The 21237-nt window shown below is 32.1% G+C and overlaps 1 protein-coding gene across 1 annotated transcript; it reads left to right on the forward strand.

Annotated features, from left to right (window-relative positions):
• Positions 1-63: 63 nt before the first annotated feature.
• LOC132729109 (uncharacterized) lies at positions 64-14322 on the forward strand (the record flags this gene model as incomplete). The annotated part of the gene is made up of 15 exons (XM_060714849.1): positions 64-160; positions 628-729; positions 1530-1667; positions 2192-2303; positions 2648-2770; positions 3319-3387; positions 4018-4149; positions 4973-5079; positions 7502-7592; positions 9378-9515; positions 9953-10102; positions 12031-12090; positions 12989-13143; positions 13704-13797; positions 14189-14322. Coding segments are annotated over exons 3-15 (1394 nt in total), but the record flags the coding sequence as incomplete, so codon positions are not given.
• Between the last annotated feature and the right edge of the window lie 6915 nt (positions 14323-21237).

The raw sequence follows: 21237 nt of genomic DNA on the forward strand, positions 1-21237 counted from the left end.
CGGGAAAAACACTGGCTGGATAATTTTTTTTCCATATATCTATATTGTTATCTTTATTTTCAGTGTCTGAGTATGTTTAACTACTTTCGGTCCTGGAAAGAACACTCACTATAAATGATGCTGGTTTAACACAAGATGAAGCAGAGTTCAAACAAGCTTGGTAAACATTATTTCTTTTCCTATGAACACACTATTTAAGTACCATTGTAAGACCATTGGTCCACATGTCACCTCATCTTATGTTAAGTTTTGTGAAGGTTTTTGGTGACCTTAATACTATTTTGAAAACTTGTTTCTAAATGTCTATTGTTCTCCATTTTAACAGTTTAGTTTGGAGAAGTTGGATTATTTGCATGTGGAGGATCAAGTTTTCATCACTAAATACAACAATACTCTATTTTAGGCTTTATTTTTAAAGAAAAATAATTTAAAAGACCATTCAACATTTTGATGTTTAAAATACCCTCACAAAAGCCATCTCCTGGTCCCCAAACAACAGTTATACACATGCAAATGCTTTAATGTTTGTTCACAGAAACTTAGTTATAATTTAAAATTTTTTGATTATATTGTTTGTATTTTGGTAAAGTTTAGACATGAATAACATTTGAGTATATTATTTTACAGTCCACAGAACCACAGGACAGCAACAGAGACCGATGGTACAGTTGGAGGTGGTGGGGGTCTCGCATCCCATTCCTATCTTCACAACACACCACTAGATTTCAAGTATGTTTTTCTAGTATCATCTATTGTTCATTCTTTCGATAATATGTCAGTCCATAAATACATGTATAATTAGATTATTGAGTGGATGTGGTATCACATCTTTGGCCAAGCGTTTTAGGTTTCTGATTTCAAAACACTTGGGCCTTGACTGGGGGGAAATCAAATCGTGCTCAGGACTTAATAATGTATCCAGCAAACCTTCAGTAGTTCTGTGTTTCAAGCACTAAGTTTTGCCTGAAATAATACACGGAAAAAGTCTTCCTTGGCCAGAAAAAAAACTTGGATGTGGAGTTGTTTAAATTCTATAAATTTATGAAACTTTCATATAGTAAGGATGCAATAAAATTGTTAAAGATATTTTAACTGTCTTGTTAAATTGATAAAATTATCTTTTAAACAAAAAGGTTTAGAAATGGTAAGTATGATTAAATTTTTACTGTTTGTTGAAAGTTTGAGTGTTGTGGGGGCCTGGCTAAGTGGTTAAAGCTTTTGACTAGTTATCTAAGGATTGCTAGCAGTGTGGGTTCAAGTCCCATCAGGGGCAAGTCATTCTTTCTTTCAGCAAGAAACTTTACACTCATTGCTCAGTACTAGTTGGTTCCAGAAAATGGATTTAATTAAGAGTGTGTCTATAAGCTAATAACTTCTAACACAGTCAAACAAAATCTGTATAAACTTAAGTATATGTATTACACATAAAATAATTCAAATTTTGAAGTGAGGTGAAAAGTATTGACCAAGGGTAATAATAATGTTTAAAACATGTTCAGTATTTGAAATATTGGGATTGTTTTATCCAGGTTGAATGAGTCAGAATTTGTAGAGTTTGCTGATATAGATAATCACGATGATTTCTTCACGATTGATGATGGTAGAATCCACGTACAAGATCAGAGGGGTTACTACATCATGTATGATACTGCTGTCAAAGATCTAGAGTAAGTCTTTGCTCTTTTAACCTGTAGAAAAGTATGTTCCCATAGTCAATGTTACTAACCCTTAAGCCTGTTGTGGGCAACTTGTCTTACCCATGTAACCAGTGCAGACCGAGGTCACATGAATGTCTGTTCCATCTGAACATGGTCCGTACTGTTCACTATTCAGGCAGTAATATTTTATACAGGAATAATGTATATTTTGTTAGACTTAAAGCTCTTTTTACACTGTTCAGACCATTCTTTCCACTTTTTACTGTTTTACTAGTGTTTTCCAATGTTGAAAGGAGATCCTGGGTATATTTTTAGTGTTCATTTAGGCTTTGTAATAATTGCAAGAAGGAACCGATGACCAACCAGAAATCTATCGATGTATCAGTGAAGGTTTATGATGTAAATGTTTATAGTTTAGCCAAAATACCATTAACGATTTGTTGAATTGCCTAGTTTTATAGCATACTTTATATTTTTTTTACCGGATTAAAATTGGATACAAAAACATGACAATATATTATATGTTATTTCAGGGAACTAGAGAAAGGTCTCATGTTACTCGCCACTCATTATATAGAGAAGGATCGTAACCTACGTGGAATATCTCGTGTAAACAAGAAGACAGAGTCCGCTAGACGTAGACAGGTAAAGTTTCATGGGGATTTATGAGCATATTAAATTTTACTGATATCTTTGAATTGGAGAACAGAAAGGTGGCTTAATGATTACGATGATGACTCTCAGTTCAGTCAATGTGGGTTCAGGTTCTTCTGCTCATGGTCTTTCAGCCAGTACATTTTTTCAAATGGTCCTTAAAATGACAAATGGTGTGGTCCATATTGAAAGAATGTAAGATATTTAGCATGTTAAGGGTAAAATAACTAAATATTCCAGCATTTTTTATCTCTGCCATTATGCTGTAAACCTAATTTAAAATGCCTTGAATGAATTTTGATAAATATCTTTTATAATCTGTATTATATTTTCAGCAATCTACAGCAGGACCAGGAGATTTTGATATGCCTACATACGCTCATATGGAAATTGACAGGTTTGGTGTGATGATGGACTTATGGACTAATGAAACAGCATTTATGGAATGTAAAAGGGAGGTAAGTATCATGTAATTTTTAATTAATATAAGTGGCAAATTACATGTACTTAAAATATTAGAAACTAATGTCCCAAAATATTTTCATTACAGTAATTAATATTTTTTATAGCTGCTAAGCAGTTTTCATCAAATACATTGTTTTGTTTTTTTTCATTTACAAATTTACCTGTATTTGAATTTGTATATCAATTGATAATTTGAAATTTAAAATGTTATTGTTTATTTAAGATTAACCATTTATTTCTGTAATTGAGATGAGTATCAAGGTATTAGTTTATACAAATTTATTTTAGTTTGATTGTGTTGGAAGCTATAAGCTTATTGAACACTCCTGAATCCATTCCTGGAACCAACCAGTACTAAGCAATGAGTGTAAAGTTTCTTGTTCAAGGAAACAATGGCTTGCCGCTGACAGGCTTTGAACCCACGCGGTCAGCAATCCTTATATTACTAGTCTGACGTGTTAACCACTTGGCCACGTTGGCAAGTTATTGAACAATATTTTTATGGATATTCATATACATTTTGTGTTTTATTTTTTTTTAGTTAATTGACTGTTATATGGAAGCATACCACAATGTGTTTGATAGAGATGAGAAGAGAGCCTTAGCCCAGGTAAAATTTTATGTATTCTGTTAAAATATGAAAAACAAGATCAACAAGGAAGGACGGCGTTCAATGAACAAACCCCCACAATACCCAGCAACACAAGACCTTTATTAAAAACTTTTATGAAGCAATAAAATGTATTTACTTTAATTAAAATTTCATTGACAACATTCCTACTCCTCAACTTATAATATAAGATATTCTGGATATGTAGCCCCTATAGTGCTAGCTTTAAAGCCACATTAATTATGCCTCAGAAACAAACAGATCACCTGTATAATTTATAATTATTTTAAACTGCACAATTTAAGTATTATTATATTGAAATCTGTCACACTCACAATTGACATTTCCAAATTCAAAAAAGGGCAATTTCAATGTACAAAGTTAATAAGGTATTGGTAAGAGATAGTGAATTGTTTTTATTATCAGATAAGACATGTACTGAGGTTACAATGGTAATGACTTGCTATTTTTGGTGATAATGAACTTAAAGAATTAGAGCCCAAGGTTTGACCTGTCCTTTTGTTTATAATTATAACAACTTATTATTTCCGGTGATAATGAACTTAATGTATCAGAGACTGATGTTTAACCTGCCTGTGTGTTAATAATTGTAATGACTTGCTATTTCAGGTGATAATGAACTTAATGTATCAGAGACCAAGATATGACCTGTCTGCCGAATATTTTATCAAGATTTATCGTGCGGAGAGTGTTATTATGAGACAACATATCAATCTTATCAAGTCTATTCTTGATAAACAGGTAATTATAGTGGCAATATATATTTTGTGGTCACTTGCCCCTTATCGCTGTGGGTTCGAATTCGGACAAGGACTTTTGGTTTCTTTTATGTGAGGAAGCTATCCAGCTAGCTTATGGAACGCCCGTGGTTCTACTAAGGTGCCCTTTTGTGCCTGAAAGAATGCACAGAAAGACACCCGAGGTCTTCCTCCACCAGTAAAGCTGGAATGTCGCCATATGATCTATACTGTGCCGGTATGTCATAAAACCCAATCAAACAAACAAAACAATGTTTTTGATATAAGTATATACAAATGTAATAATCAATGGTGTAAGCAATCTAGGCTTACTAGGATGTTTGCAAACTGAATTCATGTAGTTGATTTAAAGTATTCCCTATTCAAAAACAAGACTTTCTCAAATTCAAAGGGCAGGTCTGTTTTAAAGTTAGGGACAACTATATGTGTTGAATATAAACACACCTATCCAGTGATGTCTTAAAAAGTTCATGTTTTCTTCTAGGGGCATAAATGTCTGGGTTGATATGTTTCGGTCATTGACTTCAAACCACTGGCCCCTTACTGCTGTGGGTTTGAATCCTGCTAGAAACTTTGGATTTTTTTATTTGAGGAAGCTGTCCAGCTAGCTTACAAAACATTGGTGTTCTACTCAGGTGCCCATATTTCAAAAACTACCATGTAGTTTAGGAAGAAATAATTGTAAAAAACTATTAGGAAATTGGACTTCCTTGTTTATTGGGGAAAAGGACCACTAGTGTTGCATTTTCATTTATTTTAAGTACATTTGAAGCAAGTGCAATTGTCTATTATTTGGATATTTGTAGATAGAAGATGAGAGGGAATATAACCAGAAAGTTTGTAGAGATGGTGACAAACATGGACTGCCATACCGTATTATACCAAAACAACCTATAGCTGTCAATCATAGCAAGTATGTACTATAATAGGTTTTCTGTCAATCATAGAAAGTATGTACCATTATAGGTATTCTGTCAATCATAGAAAGTATGTACCATTATAGGTTTTCTGTCAGTCATAGAAAGTATGTACCATTATAGGTTTTCTGTCAATCATAGCAAGTATATACCATTATAGCTCTTATGTCAAATATACCAAGTATTAGACCTTTCTATCTTAAACGGATTTCGTAAATGGACTTCGTAATACGGAATAAATTTGGGGATTTTCTCAAAACGTAAATAATAAAAATATCAATATGCTAAAACTGCAATACAGCGGGTTTTCTTACATACATATGCTACTATAAACCATCAACACATTAAACATAATTTATATAAAGACCAAATAAAAACAAACCAACAACAAACGAACAAAAAAAACAACAACAAAAAAACACAATACAAGTTACTTCATTCATATACTCTATTGTAGTGTTAATTTTTTCAACCAATGACAAAGAAGCGATTTTTTCAAGATATACTAGTAAGTGTTGGTACATAGTATGAAAAGCAGGGACATCACTACTGTCACTGTTGACGCCAAGTTCATTTTGTATAATGTGTAGTAACGTTTCAGTGGGAATTGCACGATATCTTGAGCGTTAGAGTTTTACAAACGTCGCCATCTGAATGTGTTTTCATAGCGTGGAAAGTGACAGTATCCAGAAAAGAATTGTTCTTTTGTGGCTTTATCAATAGGTCGAACTAATTTGTGTGATGTTCCATCTTTGCACCAACTGCAGGATACAGTCTTTCCCAGCGGCCACTAACCTAATGGTTGGTCCAAGTGATGTTATTCGCAAAATGTTATGTAAAATGTAGTATATAAATGTGCGAATTTCAATATGTACATAAGCGGTGCAACACATTGAATTGTGGAAAAGTGTTACAATTCAGGGATGGGTACATGTAACATCGTATCCATATCACAATCGATAAAATTATATTTACTGACCACTGTAATTCTAAGTTTATAGATATACTATGCTCATCCTTAAGTAAAATATTTTTATCAAATAAATGTATGGAAACCTTCATAATTCTTACTGAATATGTCTAATTTGAATAAAAGAATGAATAAACTATGTATGGAAAGCTGCGTTCCCTATTAAAGATCAAGTAAAATTGGTCTTTTCTTAAAAAAAAACCGCCAGTTTTTTTAATGACACTATATATTCATAGTGTGCCCACCTATAGTGTGTAGAGTTTAAAAGATAACATTTATACTTTGTGTAAATTCAAAACATGTTTATTTTATATTTACAAACAAATAACAATATTTTCTAATATCAAATTTGAGCATAGTATATCTTTAAGTAATGTTGATATTAATGTTTCTGATCTTTTACCAGTTATATTTCATAGAAATTGTACACATTTTCTGAGAGAATTTGGAAAAAAGTTTCTTTTCGGAATCATTTGAAAATAAACGGTTGCGAATATCTAGTACGGAGTCTAGAGTTGGCATCATTACGGCAACTAAACATAACCATGTACGGTTGATATATTCTGAAGCATCTGGCGGGGATTGAACTAAATCGGGAAGTGCTAAAAGTTAGCCTTCGCCTACCAGCGTTCATTCTAAAAATATAAATACAATGCAAACAGTATAGTGTTGCAGTGAAAAAAAACATAGTTGTTTAACATAACAAAAAAATTGACGACACACGTATAATAGACAGGTTTTCCAACTCAAAGGTATAACTGTAAGAAAATCGGCAACTTTTGAGGACCTAGGGTTTAATGTTAGTCGATATAACATATGTACTATTATTGTGTAATTCTAACGCTCGATAATTTCGCGCAATTTCACACTGAAGCGTTACTACATTTTATACATACTTTAGTAACAGTGATATGTATACAAATATACATACGACGAGTGACGGGTGTAACAAATGTTGCAGCAAGTCAATGTAATCGACCGGCTCATCGCAGGAGTTGTGAATCAAATAAGAGAAAATCACGCTCTCTACAGGAGATCCCCCCCCCCACTTTGGCGTCAGCAGGGACAGCAGTAATGACATTTACCTTTAGTCTTGCTTTCACAACACTCAAAACTTAATGGCATGTTGGTATTAGCACTACAACAAAGAATACATGAATTAGGAAACTTGTATTCTTTTTATTTTGTCTTTATATAAATTATGATTATATTCTCTTCTTCTTTAATGTGTTGATAGAAATATTATAAAAAGCATATACATGTACAATAACCGCTGTAATAAATGTTTAGCGTACTGATTATTTTATTTTCCTCGCATTATTGATTTGAGAAAATCCCCAAATTATTCCGTATTACGAAGTCCGTTTACGAAGTCCCTTTCAGATAGAAAGGTCTATTTGCCACTTTAGCTCTTTTGTCTACCATAGAAAGTATCATTTTATTTTCAGGTCAGCGTTACGTAATGTGTTCATATTAGAGTTTCATCCTACACTAGCCATAGCCAGCAAAGTTCCTCAAGCTGTCAAGTTTGCTCTTCAGGTATGATATTATGTAATTATATGTTTTGATGGCAAGAAATCTTTCTCTTGTTGACAATGTCTAGTTGTTGACATTTAGATTTAGGAATAAAAAACACTCTTAAAAACATGGTGATATGAATAAATAATATAATTGTGTCTTGATCTGTAGCTTGTACTTGACTTGAGTGAGTTTTATGAGGATAGGATTTCACGAGACTTGGTTAGGCCGAGTGTGATCCATTCTTGTTAAGTTGATGAGATCCAAATACAAGTAATAGATCAAGAAACTCGTGTAATAATTTTTTTTATTATATAGCTTGTTGAATTTAAACTACATATTCAACCATTATATAACTGGTATAAAGTCAGCTAAGTCATTCTAGATCATACTAGAGTGTGATAAAGATTTTTTTATGTCGGGGTCATATTTGGGCGTGTGATGCATACATTAGGAGTATAAACAAAAGTATGTATAGGTATATAATAAAAATGTGTATATTGTCACTTAATATGTTATCTCATATATAATTTAATAGGAGTTAACCGGTCACTGCACTAAGTATAGGTTAGAGTGCATATTGGGTGTTCTTCGTAAATAAGAAAGCTAAAAAGGAGCGGAGCTTGCGAAGCGACTGTAGCTTTCTTATTTACGAAGAACATCCAATATGCACTCTAACCGGCTTAGTGCTCCGCCCATTTTTTTCCGCCCAACACACTGCGTGACGTCACACGATAGCCTAAATGTGTATAACCATATTTGGAAGAGGTAGCGGTACACATTTTCGGGTCACGTGTTTTGCATAGCTTATTCCCGCATTCTGTCTAGGTAAATCAGACAATATCACGGTGCATATCCATATCGGTACCCTCTTTGCGAAATATTTATTTATGTGCTGAATTGTCATGTGCCCGATTTTCATGTACTGCAACTTCACAATAAGCTACAAAAAGTCGACATGTCTTGCCTCGCCCGTCACCTCGACATATTTTTCGGGCTGAAATGAACCTGTAGCTTGATTATATATGCAGCATACATATTTATTATGTTCATATACATATCATCTTCGGACAAATGGCAGTATATTGTCAAAAATAAATGTAAAATTAATAAAAACACCCTACTTTCGGTTTTGCAGCGGCACGGGCTGTAATATTTACATAAAAAGTAAGAAATATTACATACATACTTTGTTGGAATAAGTGAACTTTTTATTTGGAAATTATAAAATGATACTGGTTCCGTAAGTAATAAAACATTTTAACTGTTATTTTGCCTGTTTTCATTTCAATGAACCTCATTTTTTAATCCTATGCCGTAGTGACGGTACGGAAAAAACATGATGCATAAATATTGATTAGTAGGAGTAAACTTCCAAGATCTCTGCACATGCGTATATTTCACTTTAGCGCTCTTCGAAACTTAGCTCCGCCCACTTGCGTTTTATAATATAAAACGTCCAGTTTATATAAAATCTGTTCTATTAAGATTTGAAACCTGAAAATTTGAAAAATCCTCGTCGGTGATTGGCTTAAAAAAATTGGCGAGCACTAATATGACAATATAGTCTGTAGGATCTATTTGATGAATTATTCAGGTTTAAATTTTATTAATTTGAAACCCCTCTTGAAACACTATTTATATGTTCTTAATCTTCTCTAGCTATCTTACTTATATTTATATGTTTTTAAAAATAAAAAAAAACTCTTTTCTGTAAAAAAAAGCACTAACAACATATTAAAATGGTGCATTCTTTGCTTTGGTGTCTTTATAAAACTTATTTGTGTATTTGTGTTTTTTTGCCAGGAATTGGTACATATACACAAGCCAGAGACTATCCTTGACTCCTTGATTATGGAGAAGAAGTTGTACGAAGTGGCTCTCAGGGAGTGGCAGAGTATGGAGCCAATTGGCACCTCATTTTCTCCACAAATGCAGAAAGATGTGAGTAGCTTCAGTGTTATTTATAAATCATCATCTTACTTCAGTAATAGGGTAAGATTAGACAGGAGTTACCCAGTAACTGCACTAATAATATCATGATGATATTATGTATATTTCCACTTGAAGTGAAATGGTAGCCTAGTATTTAAGGTGTCTGCCTATCAATTTAGACTTTATGAGTTCAAGCCCAACTGGGATCATTACCATGTTATCAATTAAGTCATCAGTTCTGGTTTATTCCAGAACTCGAGAGTGGGCTCAAAATAGGTACAAACTTTCTTCAAAATAATAATGAATTTTACCAATCAAAACATTAGTTCATCTTTAAATTGTGATTGAATCTTGTTGTATATTACTAGTTGTTTTTGGTTGTGTTTTGGGATAACCCATATTTTTTTGGAGGATTCATATTTTTTTATCTTACTGTATTTATCTAGCTGTTTTCCGGTGTGTTTGCGGAGGACCCATTGTTTATATGTGAGATAGCCGAGAGGTTTGCCATGGAGGAGGACGGGGACCAGCAAGCCAGGGGGCAGAAGAAACAGAAAAATAAACTTATGATGAATAAAGTGGGAAGAGTTATGGAGGTAACAATTAAAACAGTCACCAGTAGGGATTTTAATGGTTATGGTCGGTTTAACGTTTAACATGGTTTTTAGGTCGCCGTTTAAACTGTAAGCATTTTTCCCCTAGTCACAAGTACACCTAGTAAATACGGATACAGAATAACCCCTGCAGAGCTGTTCCCTTTTGGGAGACAAAGATTTTGGTCATTGCCAAGAGGTGTTGCTTTTGAGAGTTTGAATTTATTGTCGAGGTCTTACTTTGGAAGAATTGATACTGATTTTCTGAAGAGGTTATTTTTCTACAGAGGGCAACTCAGTAGGGTTGCACTGTAACCTCATTTTAAAATGTTATTCTAGTTATTCTTTTTATTTACAAAAACTTTGATTTTGATTTCTCAGCAAAAAGGGAGATGATTTTGAATTACTTCCTGTTAAAGACTTGCAAAGAGGGATAACTGCATCTAGAAATACCACCTTCAAAAATTGGATTACCTCCCTCCCTTTCCATTGGAACTTTGCTGAAATAAATAAGGCATCAATAAGCCATATAATTATTTTGTCAATAAATTTGCTTTTTTTCCCAATCTAAACTTTCTGTTTGTAGATTTCTAATTCTTATCTTATTTTATTAGTCCCCTACCGGTTTACCGGTGGGGACTTTAGGTTTACCCTCCGTCTGTCTGTCTGTCAGTCCGTCCACAAAACTGGATCCCGCGATAACTTGAAAAGTACTAAAAATATTTTTATGAAACTTGATATATGGATAGATGGCAGTATAGAGATTATGCACGTCTTTTTCTTTTCTTCCTATGTTGAAAATTCTGGTTGCTATGGCAACAAATAGGCTGAAAATATGGCAAATTTTACACATAAACTGGATCCAGTGATAACGCAAAAAGTACTGGAAATATTTTTATGAAACTTGAAATATGGGTAGATGGCAGACTGGAGATTATGCACGTCTTTTTCTTCCTATGTTGAAAAGTCTGGTTGCTATGGCAACACATAGACTGAAAATATGGCAAATTTTACACATAAACTGAATCCAGTGATAACTCAAAAAGTACTGGAAATATTTTTATGAAACTTGACATATGGGTAGATGGCAGTCTTGAGATTATGCATGTCTTATCTGTTCTTCCTATTTTGAAAAAATATTGGTTGCCTTGGCAACAAATAGGCTTAAAACATGGCAAATATAACAATATTTGTGATTAGTCAAAAAGAGCTGAAAATTTTTATGAAATTGCATCTTTAATTCAAGAGTTATATCCTTTTTAAGAATTTTGCTTTTAAAAATGTTATATTTTGGTAACAGGGATATTTCAAATATTAACTTTAGAGTGTCCTTCAGTCCGTCTGTCTGTCTGTTCATAAAAACTGTTTCCTGTGATCACTTTTAAAGAACTTTTCCAACAAATTTACTTAAAATAGAGAAAAATTGAAACATTAGTGAATAGCCAATGGCCTTTCAGATTGTTGATGTGGTTCTAACTGGTAGGGGACTTATGGATTGCTTGCAATACTATGATAATTGCTTGTTTTTTCTTAAAAAATTTCTGAACTTTTGTTATTTTTTTAGCATGTTGAGCAGGAATTCTTTTGGATACGATACATTATCCATTATTTTAGAAAAAACAAAATCATTTTTATGGTCATAAAGCTTGTTATTTTACCTATCTCACTTTTAAGTTGTTTTTTCCTCAGATGACTGCTTATAGTTTACATTTGAAAATTATTTGTTTACATTTGAAAATTATTTGTGCATTGCAAGTGATCCATGGTTTTAGATATTCCATGGTTTTAGATATTCCATGGTTTTAAATATTTTTAGATATTCCATAGTTTTAAATATTCAATGGTTTTATTTGTACGAAAAATATGTTACCATCCATGTTTCAAAATGTACATTAGATTTTTATTAACATATTTAAATCTTATTTTTACAGGCAGTACATGTTAGACACAGGTTGATTGATGTTGCCTGGGAAACTGAAATATTAGCCAAGGTAGGAATTCTGTTAGATTTTCTGTATAAAATTGACAATTTTCACACATAAAACACGCTGGCAGGAGTTTGTAACTCTGTCTTGGATTTTAAATTGTGCTTCTTTTGGACTTTTTTCTTTCACCATGTGAGGAAGCTATTCAGCCTAAGCTTACAGAACATTGTTGGTTCTACTCAGGTGCTCGTTCATGCCTGAAAAATACACAGAAGGGCACCCGAGGTCTTCCTCCAACAGTAAAGCTGGAACGTCACCATGTCGGTGGAGCGTAAAACCCAATCAAACAAACAAACAAATTTTTCACTTGGTATTACTTTCATACTTAAAAGACGTGTTTATGGTATGACTATTTTCTCAGATTGTAGAAATGGGTACACAACTGTCATGGATTTTATCATCACATGATAAGGCGCCTTTATCCATGCATGAAATACACTTCTTCTAGTATCGTAAAACTTTATTTTAAGAAAAAACAAAGACATTTAATAGAGGCTAAGCATAATGAAAATTTTGCCTTCAGGCCATTATCAGTTTTTTCAAGTTTTAAATTCAACTATAATTTATGATTATAAGTTAAATTTGTAAAATCATGGAATTTCTGATTTCACTTTATACTGCAAAATCATTATTGTTTATGGGGAACTAATTTCGTGATTTTTGTGGATAAGTCAGTCTATGAATTTATGATCCAATAAAATTTTATTTTGTCTGCTTTAAGATTATTTTGCAACACATTATTTACATTTTACCTTTATTGAAAAAAAATAAACAGTCCATGAATTTAAAAACCCACGGAAATGCTCTTTGTGTCAAAACCATGAAATTTCATACCCCTAAAATTAAATGAATTCACAGTAGATTGTTAAAATTTCAATCAAATTTTGTGTATTTTATTGTACAGATATACAGACTACAGGCACATGATATGGGTTTTGATGAGTTTCACATGTACATGAGGTTTGTACAGATGGAATTTGCAGGATTCAAGGAGGACGCGGGGAAACCTCCGCCCACTTTTATAACCTCAGTTCTAGAGGATGAGTCACTTGTTGATAGGTAAATACATATATCTCCACATGTTTAAAATAAATATTTTCCAAAGATTTTCTAAACAAGACTTTGTTATAACACTTAAAAAATGAAGTCTTCACTGCCTGCTTACTTCAATAGACAGCATCTTTTACTTGATCAAAATATTATTCAGTTTTTGTTCTTTAATTGGCTGGAAGTGGAAGTGACTGGTACTTGCCACCAGTATAGAGCCAGACCAGTTGTTTAACCAGAATCTATACTGTTTGCTGAATAACTTTAAATTTTCATCTTAATATTTCAAAAATAATAAATAAATATTTCCAAAAAAGAAGCTGGACAAGCCAAATCATGAATTTCAGGAATTTTAAGGTTTAAATAGATAAATTTCAAATGTAATTATCTATATATTTGATGTATGTATGTATTCTAGGCTTAATGAGGCTCCATCCACCCTTTCAGGCACTGAGAATACGGACCCCGATCTATATATTTGACCATTTTTCACTAACTTTTATATCAAGTTCTAGAAACTGTATACATGATAATATCAGAAATGCATGAATGAATATGTTAATAATTTACAGATATACACCAGGATTTTTGTACCTGGCTATACACGAGCTAGACGAGGCTCATGTAGGGAGGTTCAGTTTCAGAAGCAGGGACGGGATTTTGGAGGTGTGTAGTGATGCTATGTTCTCAAAAAATTACAGATTGAATAATGTGAAAGGATAATTTTAATTTTAACCTGCATTAAGTTTGAATTAATAAGTGGAGAGCTTTAAAGAAAAATTTAACTCCAAAAACCTTGATATTTATAATCCCTGATTTTATATATTAGACTCAGTCCCCCTGCTTTGGATTAGGAACTGCCCATTGTGATTTCAAGTGGTTTCAATATAAATAATTGAAAATTGAGCTGACAACAGTATGAAGCCTGGTCTTACTGCATAAATTTACAGGTGTCCTCCACACTATACTTGTAGCCTAAATACATTTGTGGAGTTGTTTAATTTTGCAAAATACTGTTCTATTGGTCAGCTATATTTTCTTTTTTGTATCATTTTAGTTAATGAAGACAGGTGGATTAGAGTCCCTCCAGGTTGTATTAAAGACCCAGGTTGTTCATAAAAATGCCCTCACATGTGCTGTACAACAGGCTCATGCCTGTCAACCCGTTAAAGAGCAAGAATATAGTAAAAGGTAAATAAAACCAAGTACATTATAAACTCGTTAAATAATTATAGAATTTATATGCAAAAGGGGGACTCCGCCGCTAAGGTTTTTTTGATGGGAACTTGAAATATTTTTTTTTCTATACATTTGTATATCATTTTAGTGCCATGTCTGGACCTATAAAATGTGTGCCAAAGTTAAGATTCATTAGCTTCATTTTCATTTTCCAGAATAATTATTTTTTATTTTGCCCCAAAATGACCTAGAAAAAATTATTAGCCACCCCAAAACGCTTTAACTCAAATTTGCCTAAGAATGGCAGAAAAAAAAAAAAAAAAAAAAAAAAAAAAAAAAAAAAAAAAAAAAAAAAAAAAAAAAAAAAAAAAAAAAAAAAAAAAAAAAAAGAAAAAAAAAAAAAAAAAAAAAAAAAACCAAAAAAAAATATTTTTAATTTTTAGTAAACTTTTTTATTATTTTTTTTTTTCCCAATAGTACAGTGTTTTAAAATTGGGATCTATAAAAAAAATTTTTTAATTTTAAATGTTTTTTTGGGCTTTTAAAATTTTCTTTGGGAAAAGCCCCCTTTTTTAAATTGAAAAAGTTTGCTAAAAAAACTTTCCTATAAATTTGTAAATTTGATTTAATGTCTCACAAAGCCTTAAGCTTCCCTTTTCCCTTAAAATTTTGTTTTCAAAATAAAAAAAGGGACATACAAAAAGTCATTTCAACTACCCAATTGAAACCCTTTTTTTAATTCTGAAAATTTGGGTTTAAACTATGTCATATCTAATTGACATTCTCCCAAAACAGATTTAAACAAAATAAAATTGTTTAAAAAAAGTTTTTAAAAATTTTTTTTATCCCAGAGCGGTTTTTACTATTTTTCCCAAAATTTTTAACTTTTGGTTTAAAAATTTTTTTTGTTAAAAAAGTCAATAAAACACTACAGTGGGAAGAAAAAGTCCAACTGAAAAACCCAAAAAGAGAAGTTTAAACCCCTTTACCCAGGTTTTAAACCCGGGAAAAGTCCCGGAAGCACAGCCGGGACAGCACTGGCGGGAAAAATTTTAGCCCAGTCCCGGCGGAAAGGGAAAAGACGTTTACCTGAAGCCCCCATGTCTATTCAACTTGAAAGGGGGATCCAAAAAATTTTTTACATCATATATTTCCCTTCATGCATATTTTTTATTTATGCAAAATTTATTCAAAGCAAAATATTTCATTCATTTGTTCAAAAAATTGTTTATTTTCTCATTTAAAGAATTTGAAAAATTGCGTGAAAAATTTTAAAAAAGTCAGAAACTTATTTTTTCTTGATAGTTTTTAAATCCTTATAAATTTTAAAACCTACATTTTATACAGTAAAATTTTAATGTACATTCAAAAAGTTATTTAATGGGTTTTTTATTTGATTTGTTTAAAGAATTTTAAATTTTTAAAAAATAAGTTTTTACTGGGATTGGTTTTTTTATTATTTTTTTGCACATACAGGAAAAAATTTGAATTTGGGGCATTTTCACAACAAAAATAAAAAACTTCTTTTGACCAAGTTTGGGTTTAAAGGGCACTGACTTCAAAACACTTTTCCCCCCCATTTTTTTGAGGGTTAAAATTTCCCCAAAAGGGATTTTTATCATTTTATATTGGGGGAAAACTATTTAGCTAGTTTACAAAACACTGGTGGGTCCCACTAGGTTTCCCATTTGGTTTCCTAAATTTTTGCACAGAAGGGGGAAACCCAAAGGGCTTCCTCTCCCGTATAGCTGGGAAGTTGGGCCCTAAGATCATCATCTTTTTAAATTTTTGGTTTCATAGGGGAAGGCCCCAAAAAAGTTTTAAAAAAAAAGTTATTATTTAAAAATCAAAATTTTTTTGGTTTGGAAAGGGAAAAGTTTTTTGTCAAAAATTTTTTTGTAATGAAAACTTTAAAAGAAATTTTATCTTTTAAAGGGTTTAAATTTTATGGGAAATTAAAATTTTAGCATTATTTTAATTTTTCCCGAATTTTAAACAACCCTTTTCATATAAAGCCGCGCAATGACCCAAAAACAAAATAATGCTTTAGCTACCAGCCCCAGATCCAGACCCTCAAAGGCCAAAAATCCATGCAGCCTGATCAAAGGAAACCATTTCCCGTTACTATCAGTTTCCCCTCTTGCCCAAAGGGGTTTTTAAGCGAAAAAGCAAAGGATCCTGGGTCAGACTTTCGCAGATGCGCAGGTGGGCTGGGTCCATGCTGGTTTTTCAAAACGGGGACCATTGGTTTTGGTTTTTTCATGGCCGGCTCAAAATTAAAAAACATTGAAAAGTTCTTTAAATTTTTTTGTAGACCCCCCCCGCAGAACATTATGTTAAATGACTTTGTTTAAAAAAGAAAAAACCAAGAAAGGGGGGAAAAATTTTTAAAAAATGCTGAAGAAATGTCAAAAAGAAAAAGGTTTTTCCCGATAACTTTTCTTATTATCTGTTTTCCCCTGTTTGGGAAAGGTTTTGGTTTGGGTTCTTCTAGGTTTCCCCTTTTATACCAGAAATTTTTGCCCCAGGGGGGTAACCTTTAGAGAGCTAAACTGCTTTTGGGTTAATAAGGGGGGAAATTAAACTTTAATCCAAGGGTTTCTGTTCAAAACCCCTGGCAAGGAAAAATTTTTTTGGTACCATTGTCTGGGAACCCTGGAGTCTGATGGTCCCTTTGGGGGGGGAGAAATTTTTTTCCCGGGCCCCCTTGTGGAATTTAATAAATAATTTCCGGTTTGTTTTCCCCGGAAACCTGGTTAGGTTTACCAAACCCCTGAAATAAACAAAAAAATTTGGGGGTAAAATCATAGTAAAAAAAAAAGCATAAAAACAAAAAAAAGAATCCCTTTTAAAACTGGAAGTTTTTTTCATATGATTGTAAAATGTGTAAGTGGGAATAAAAATACAAATTTTAAAAATCTGAATTCCCAAAACCCAAAAAAAACATGTTTAAATTAGGGGGAAAAATGGAAAAGGGTTTAAAAAGGAAAATATAAAGTAAAATTTTTTATTATAAACCCTTTGTCAAAATTTTATTTTTAAAATTTATAATCAATTTTGGGTGATAAAAGTTGCAATAACAATTTTTAGTTTTTAAAAAGAACTGGGGAAAGATTCCCTAGCAATTTTTAATATTTCCCCTTTTAATTTTTTTCTTTTAATTCATGGGGAAAAAAGCCCCTTAATTTGTTTTTTAAGGAAAATTGATATCCAGTTTTGTTACTTAAATTTAACCGAAAGGGTTGGCCCCAGTTTTTTGCTAGAGGTCAACTATTGCCCCATTATAACAGTAAAAACCCCGGTTTTTTAGATGAAATTCCCCCAAGTCAGGTAATCTTTTTTTAAATGGGCTAATAAAAAAATATTTAATATGTGATCTAAATGGGTTTTTTAAACCCTTTTGAAGAAAAGTTTTAAAAACTTTTTTAAGTGGATGACAATTTTCTGAAAAAATATTTTTGTTTTTTTTCTTTTAAATTTTTAAAAAAAAATCATAAAACCTTTTTTTTTTTCAACAAAACATTTTTTTCCTAAAAATCCCTTTAAATTTTAAAAATGTGCCCGTTTTTTAAATGAAAGCAGGGGGAAGTCTTTTTATACCAAAATTTCCCGCAGGGGTTTGGGTAAAAGTAATTTAAATTTTTCTAAAATTTGACAGGGGGCACATAAATTCCCTGTTAAGGGCAAAGGGCCCCAAAGAGAAGAAAGCAAAAATGGACGATGTGGCCCGGGCCCTTTAGCCCCCGACGCCCAAGGGAATGGAATAAGACATACACTGTGGGAAACCAAAATTTATAGTCCCGTATTTACACCTTAGTGCAGTAACTTTGGGTTTTTATCCCTTTTTAATTAATAGGCTTAAACCCCTTTTTCCCCTAAAGGGACCCAATTTTTCTAATCCCCCCAAATTGAGGGGAAATATATTTGCCTTTTCTTCCAAACACCCTCTTGCCCTTATTTTTGTCCCGGGATGTAGCTGACAAAACAATTTAAATGTGAAAATTTTTTTTTTTTGTTCTCCCCCTAAACATCTGGGGACTCTCTCCAGAACCCGGGGTAATTTTTAAACCCTTTTTTGGTAGAAAAGTTTCCCAAGGGATGTAGCTCAAAAATTACAGGGAAAAGTGGGTTTTTAAACTGGGATAAAAATAAAACTAGACAATTGTCTAATGTTTTACTTCAAAATTTACAGCCAAACAATTTTATAAAGGGAAGCCCTAAGGTATTTCCCCAATTTAAAGTATAATATTTACTTTCTGTAAAAAAAAATTCATTTTTTTTCATACCAAACAAACTAAACCATTTTTATACAAAAAAACTTTTTAAAAAACAAAACCAAATTTTTTACTTTTATTTTTTTTTTTACCAAAAAGTTTTTCTTTAAGGGCAAAAACAGAAAAACCCTTTTTTACAACCGTTAACAAAGAAAAAAATTTATTAATCAAAACTTACTTTTTCCAAAAGTAATGAGGAAACGGGCCAAAAAGAGTTTTTCTCCCCCCAAAGGAAAACATGTAACTGAAACATATGGTTTTATACCTCAACCCCTACTAGAAACTTGGAAAAACAAAGTTAAAACGCTCGGTGGGCGAGAGTGTAAGAAGGGGGCTATCTTACTTTTTTGATGAAAAGTAGCCGCCCTCCACGAAAATGCCAGGGATTTTTGGCGCACAAATTTGAGACTCGGTTTGCTCGCATGCGAGATTTTGGGCCAAAAATATTTTTAAAAGCTGAGGGGTGGTACGGAAAAAGGGGTTTGGTAAATTAAGAAAAATGGGTTTTTCAACGTACCTTTTTTAAAAAATTTGAATTCTGTACACTAGCATGTCAAGGTTCAAATTTAAAGGGGCTCAACTGCGTTTTTTTTTTAAAGAAAGGGATGGGGGAAAAAAAATTTTTTTTGAAATTTAAAGCTCCATTTGTGAAATTTTTACACCAGTGAATTTTGTGGCCCAAAAAATTTAAAATCAATTTCTTTAAACCCCTTTTTTCCCGAAAAACTTTTGATTTTTGAAAAAAACCCCAAAACCCGAAAAAATGTTGCATATATTTCTTAATTTTTTTTTTTTGCATGTTTTTTTTTTTTTCAAGTACCTTTGGGGAAAAATGGAGTTTTCCTTTTAAATTAAAAGACTGTAGAAAAAACCATTTATTTGTTGGTTTAAATTTTAAAAACAAAAAACCCTTAAAAAATTTTTTTAATTATGTACCCCAAAAAAATCAGTTAAAAAAATTTACTGTTAAATAAACAAACGTAAAATTGGGTGAGTTTTATTTATTTTATCGATTTATTTTAAATTTGGTTTTGGTTGGTTTTAAAGACTTTAATTGGGTTTTAAATTAAAATTTTACTAATCTAAATTTAATTGAATAATTAAATTTAATTTAATAAAATTTTTGGTGTGAATTGAGGGATATACAGAAGCGATTGGAAAAACCCCCTTCCCCCGACCCTGGGAAAGTGTCTGAAACATGAACCTAAATCGGGACGTCATGTTTTTCCCGAGTTTTTTACACGGCCCGGGCCCGAAAAACTGTATGGCAAAATACGTTCCTATCAACAGGGGGAAAATAAAAAGCTTAAAAAAGGTACTGGGGGATCTCAAAATTTGCTATACCGCAAATTATGCGTAATGGGGGTTTAAATCCCTCTAAATTAAATAGGAGTTAACCCGTTTTTTCACTAAGGTGAAAAAAAATTAAAACCCCGGGGTGGGTTTTTTAAAATTTAAAGTTGTTAAAATTTTAATGTAAATGTTTTTCCCTTTTTAAAAATGTTTTTGTTTAAAAACCCTTTTTTTTTTCCCAAAGGGAAAAACCTTCTTTAAAGAAAATCGATCATTCAACAAAGCTTGGAATTTTAATATTATAAATTTGGTGCTTTGCTGAAGTTTTGGAAACTTTTTTGGTTAAAACTAAATCAGGGTTTTCTAACATTTCCTACTTGCAAAAGCCCCCATTAATGTTTTTATATTTTAAGTAATTTCTGAAAAAAAAAATTTTTGGGTTTTTTTTATATATTTAAAATAAAATTTTTTTATAGAAAAAAAAAAATGACGGGAAAAGCTTTTTTCTTTAAAGAATGTAAGGCTGACAAAATTTATTTAAGTTAAAAAAACAAAAATTTTTTATTTTTTTTACAACTTCTTAAAAACCAAAATTTTAAGAATTTTTTTTTTTCAAAATGTTAATTTTTTTTAAAAATTTTTTTTTTGTATATTCCTTTTCTATAAATCAGAGTTTATATATTATCGAAATCCCAAAAATACCACAATTTTTTAACCTTTTAATTTGAGTGATTTAAAATTTTTATTTATAAAATCATAATAAGGAAAATTTTACACGCTGCCGGTAAAGGACCGGGAAAATCTAGCTCAATGGGATCTTTTTATAGTGGTAAGAGGGGCTGCGGAAATTTCCCGCAAAACAGTTAAATTTTTTAAAAAACGGAAAATTCCCCGTCCCCTTTAAAGGGGGCCAGTTGTTTTTAATTTTTTTTTGGGATATTACAAATTAAAGATTAAGGGTTTGGGCCCCGGGCAAAAACCACTTGTTTTTTTGCGACCAGCAAAGGGGGTCCAGACTAGCCTGTGCCCCTCCCCGCAGGGCCCGATCAGGATCCATTTCTGTTTTGCTTAAAAAACCCTAAACAAGTAAAAAAACTGATAGCGAACAGTTTTGGAAACCTGAAAACAGACTGCGTTTATAGCGCGGCTTTGGTTTTAAATCCATGCTTTGGTTTACCCAAAACCCCCTTTTTGGTTTGGTTTTTTTTTGTGACGCAGCTCATATGTCCAAAAAGAAATTATGAAAAAATTTTTGTCCCTTTAGCACTTTCTTTGGTTAAACGTTTTTTAATTTACAACTTGCTTGGGAAAATGGGGAAACATCCTTTGGGAACCAAAAATTTATTTGAATGACCGGGTT

This window comes from Ruditapes philippinarum, unplaced genomic scaffold (assembly GCF_026571515.1).
Source record: "Ruditapes philippinarum isolate M1 unplaced genomic scaffold, ASM2657151v2 ctg15124_1_1_1_1, whole genome shotgun sequence".
NCBI classification, from domain to species: Eukaryota; Metazoa; Mollusca; class Bivalvia; order Venerida; family Veneridae; genus Ruditapes; species Ruditapes philippinarum.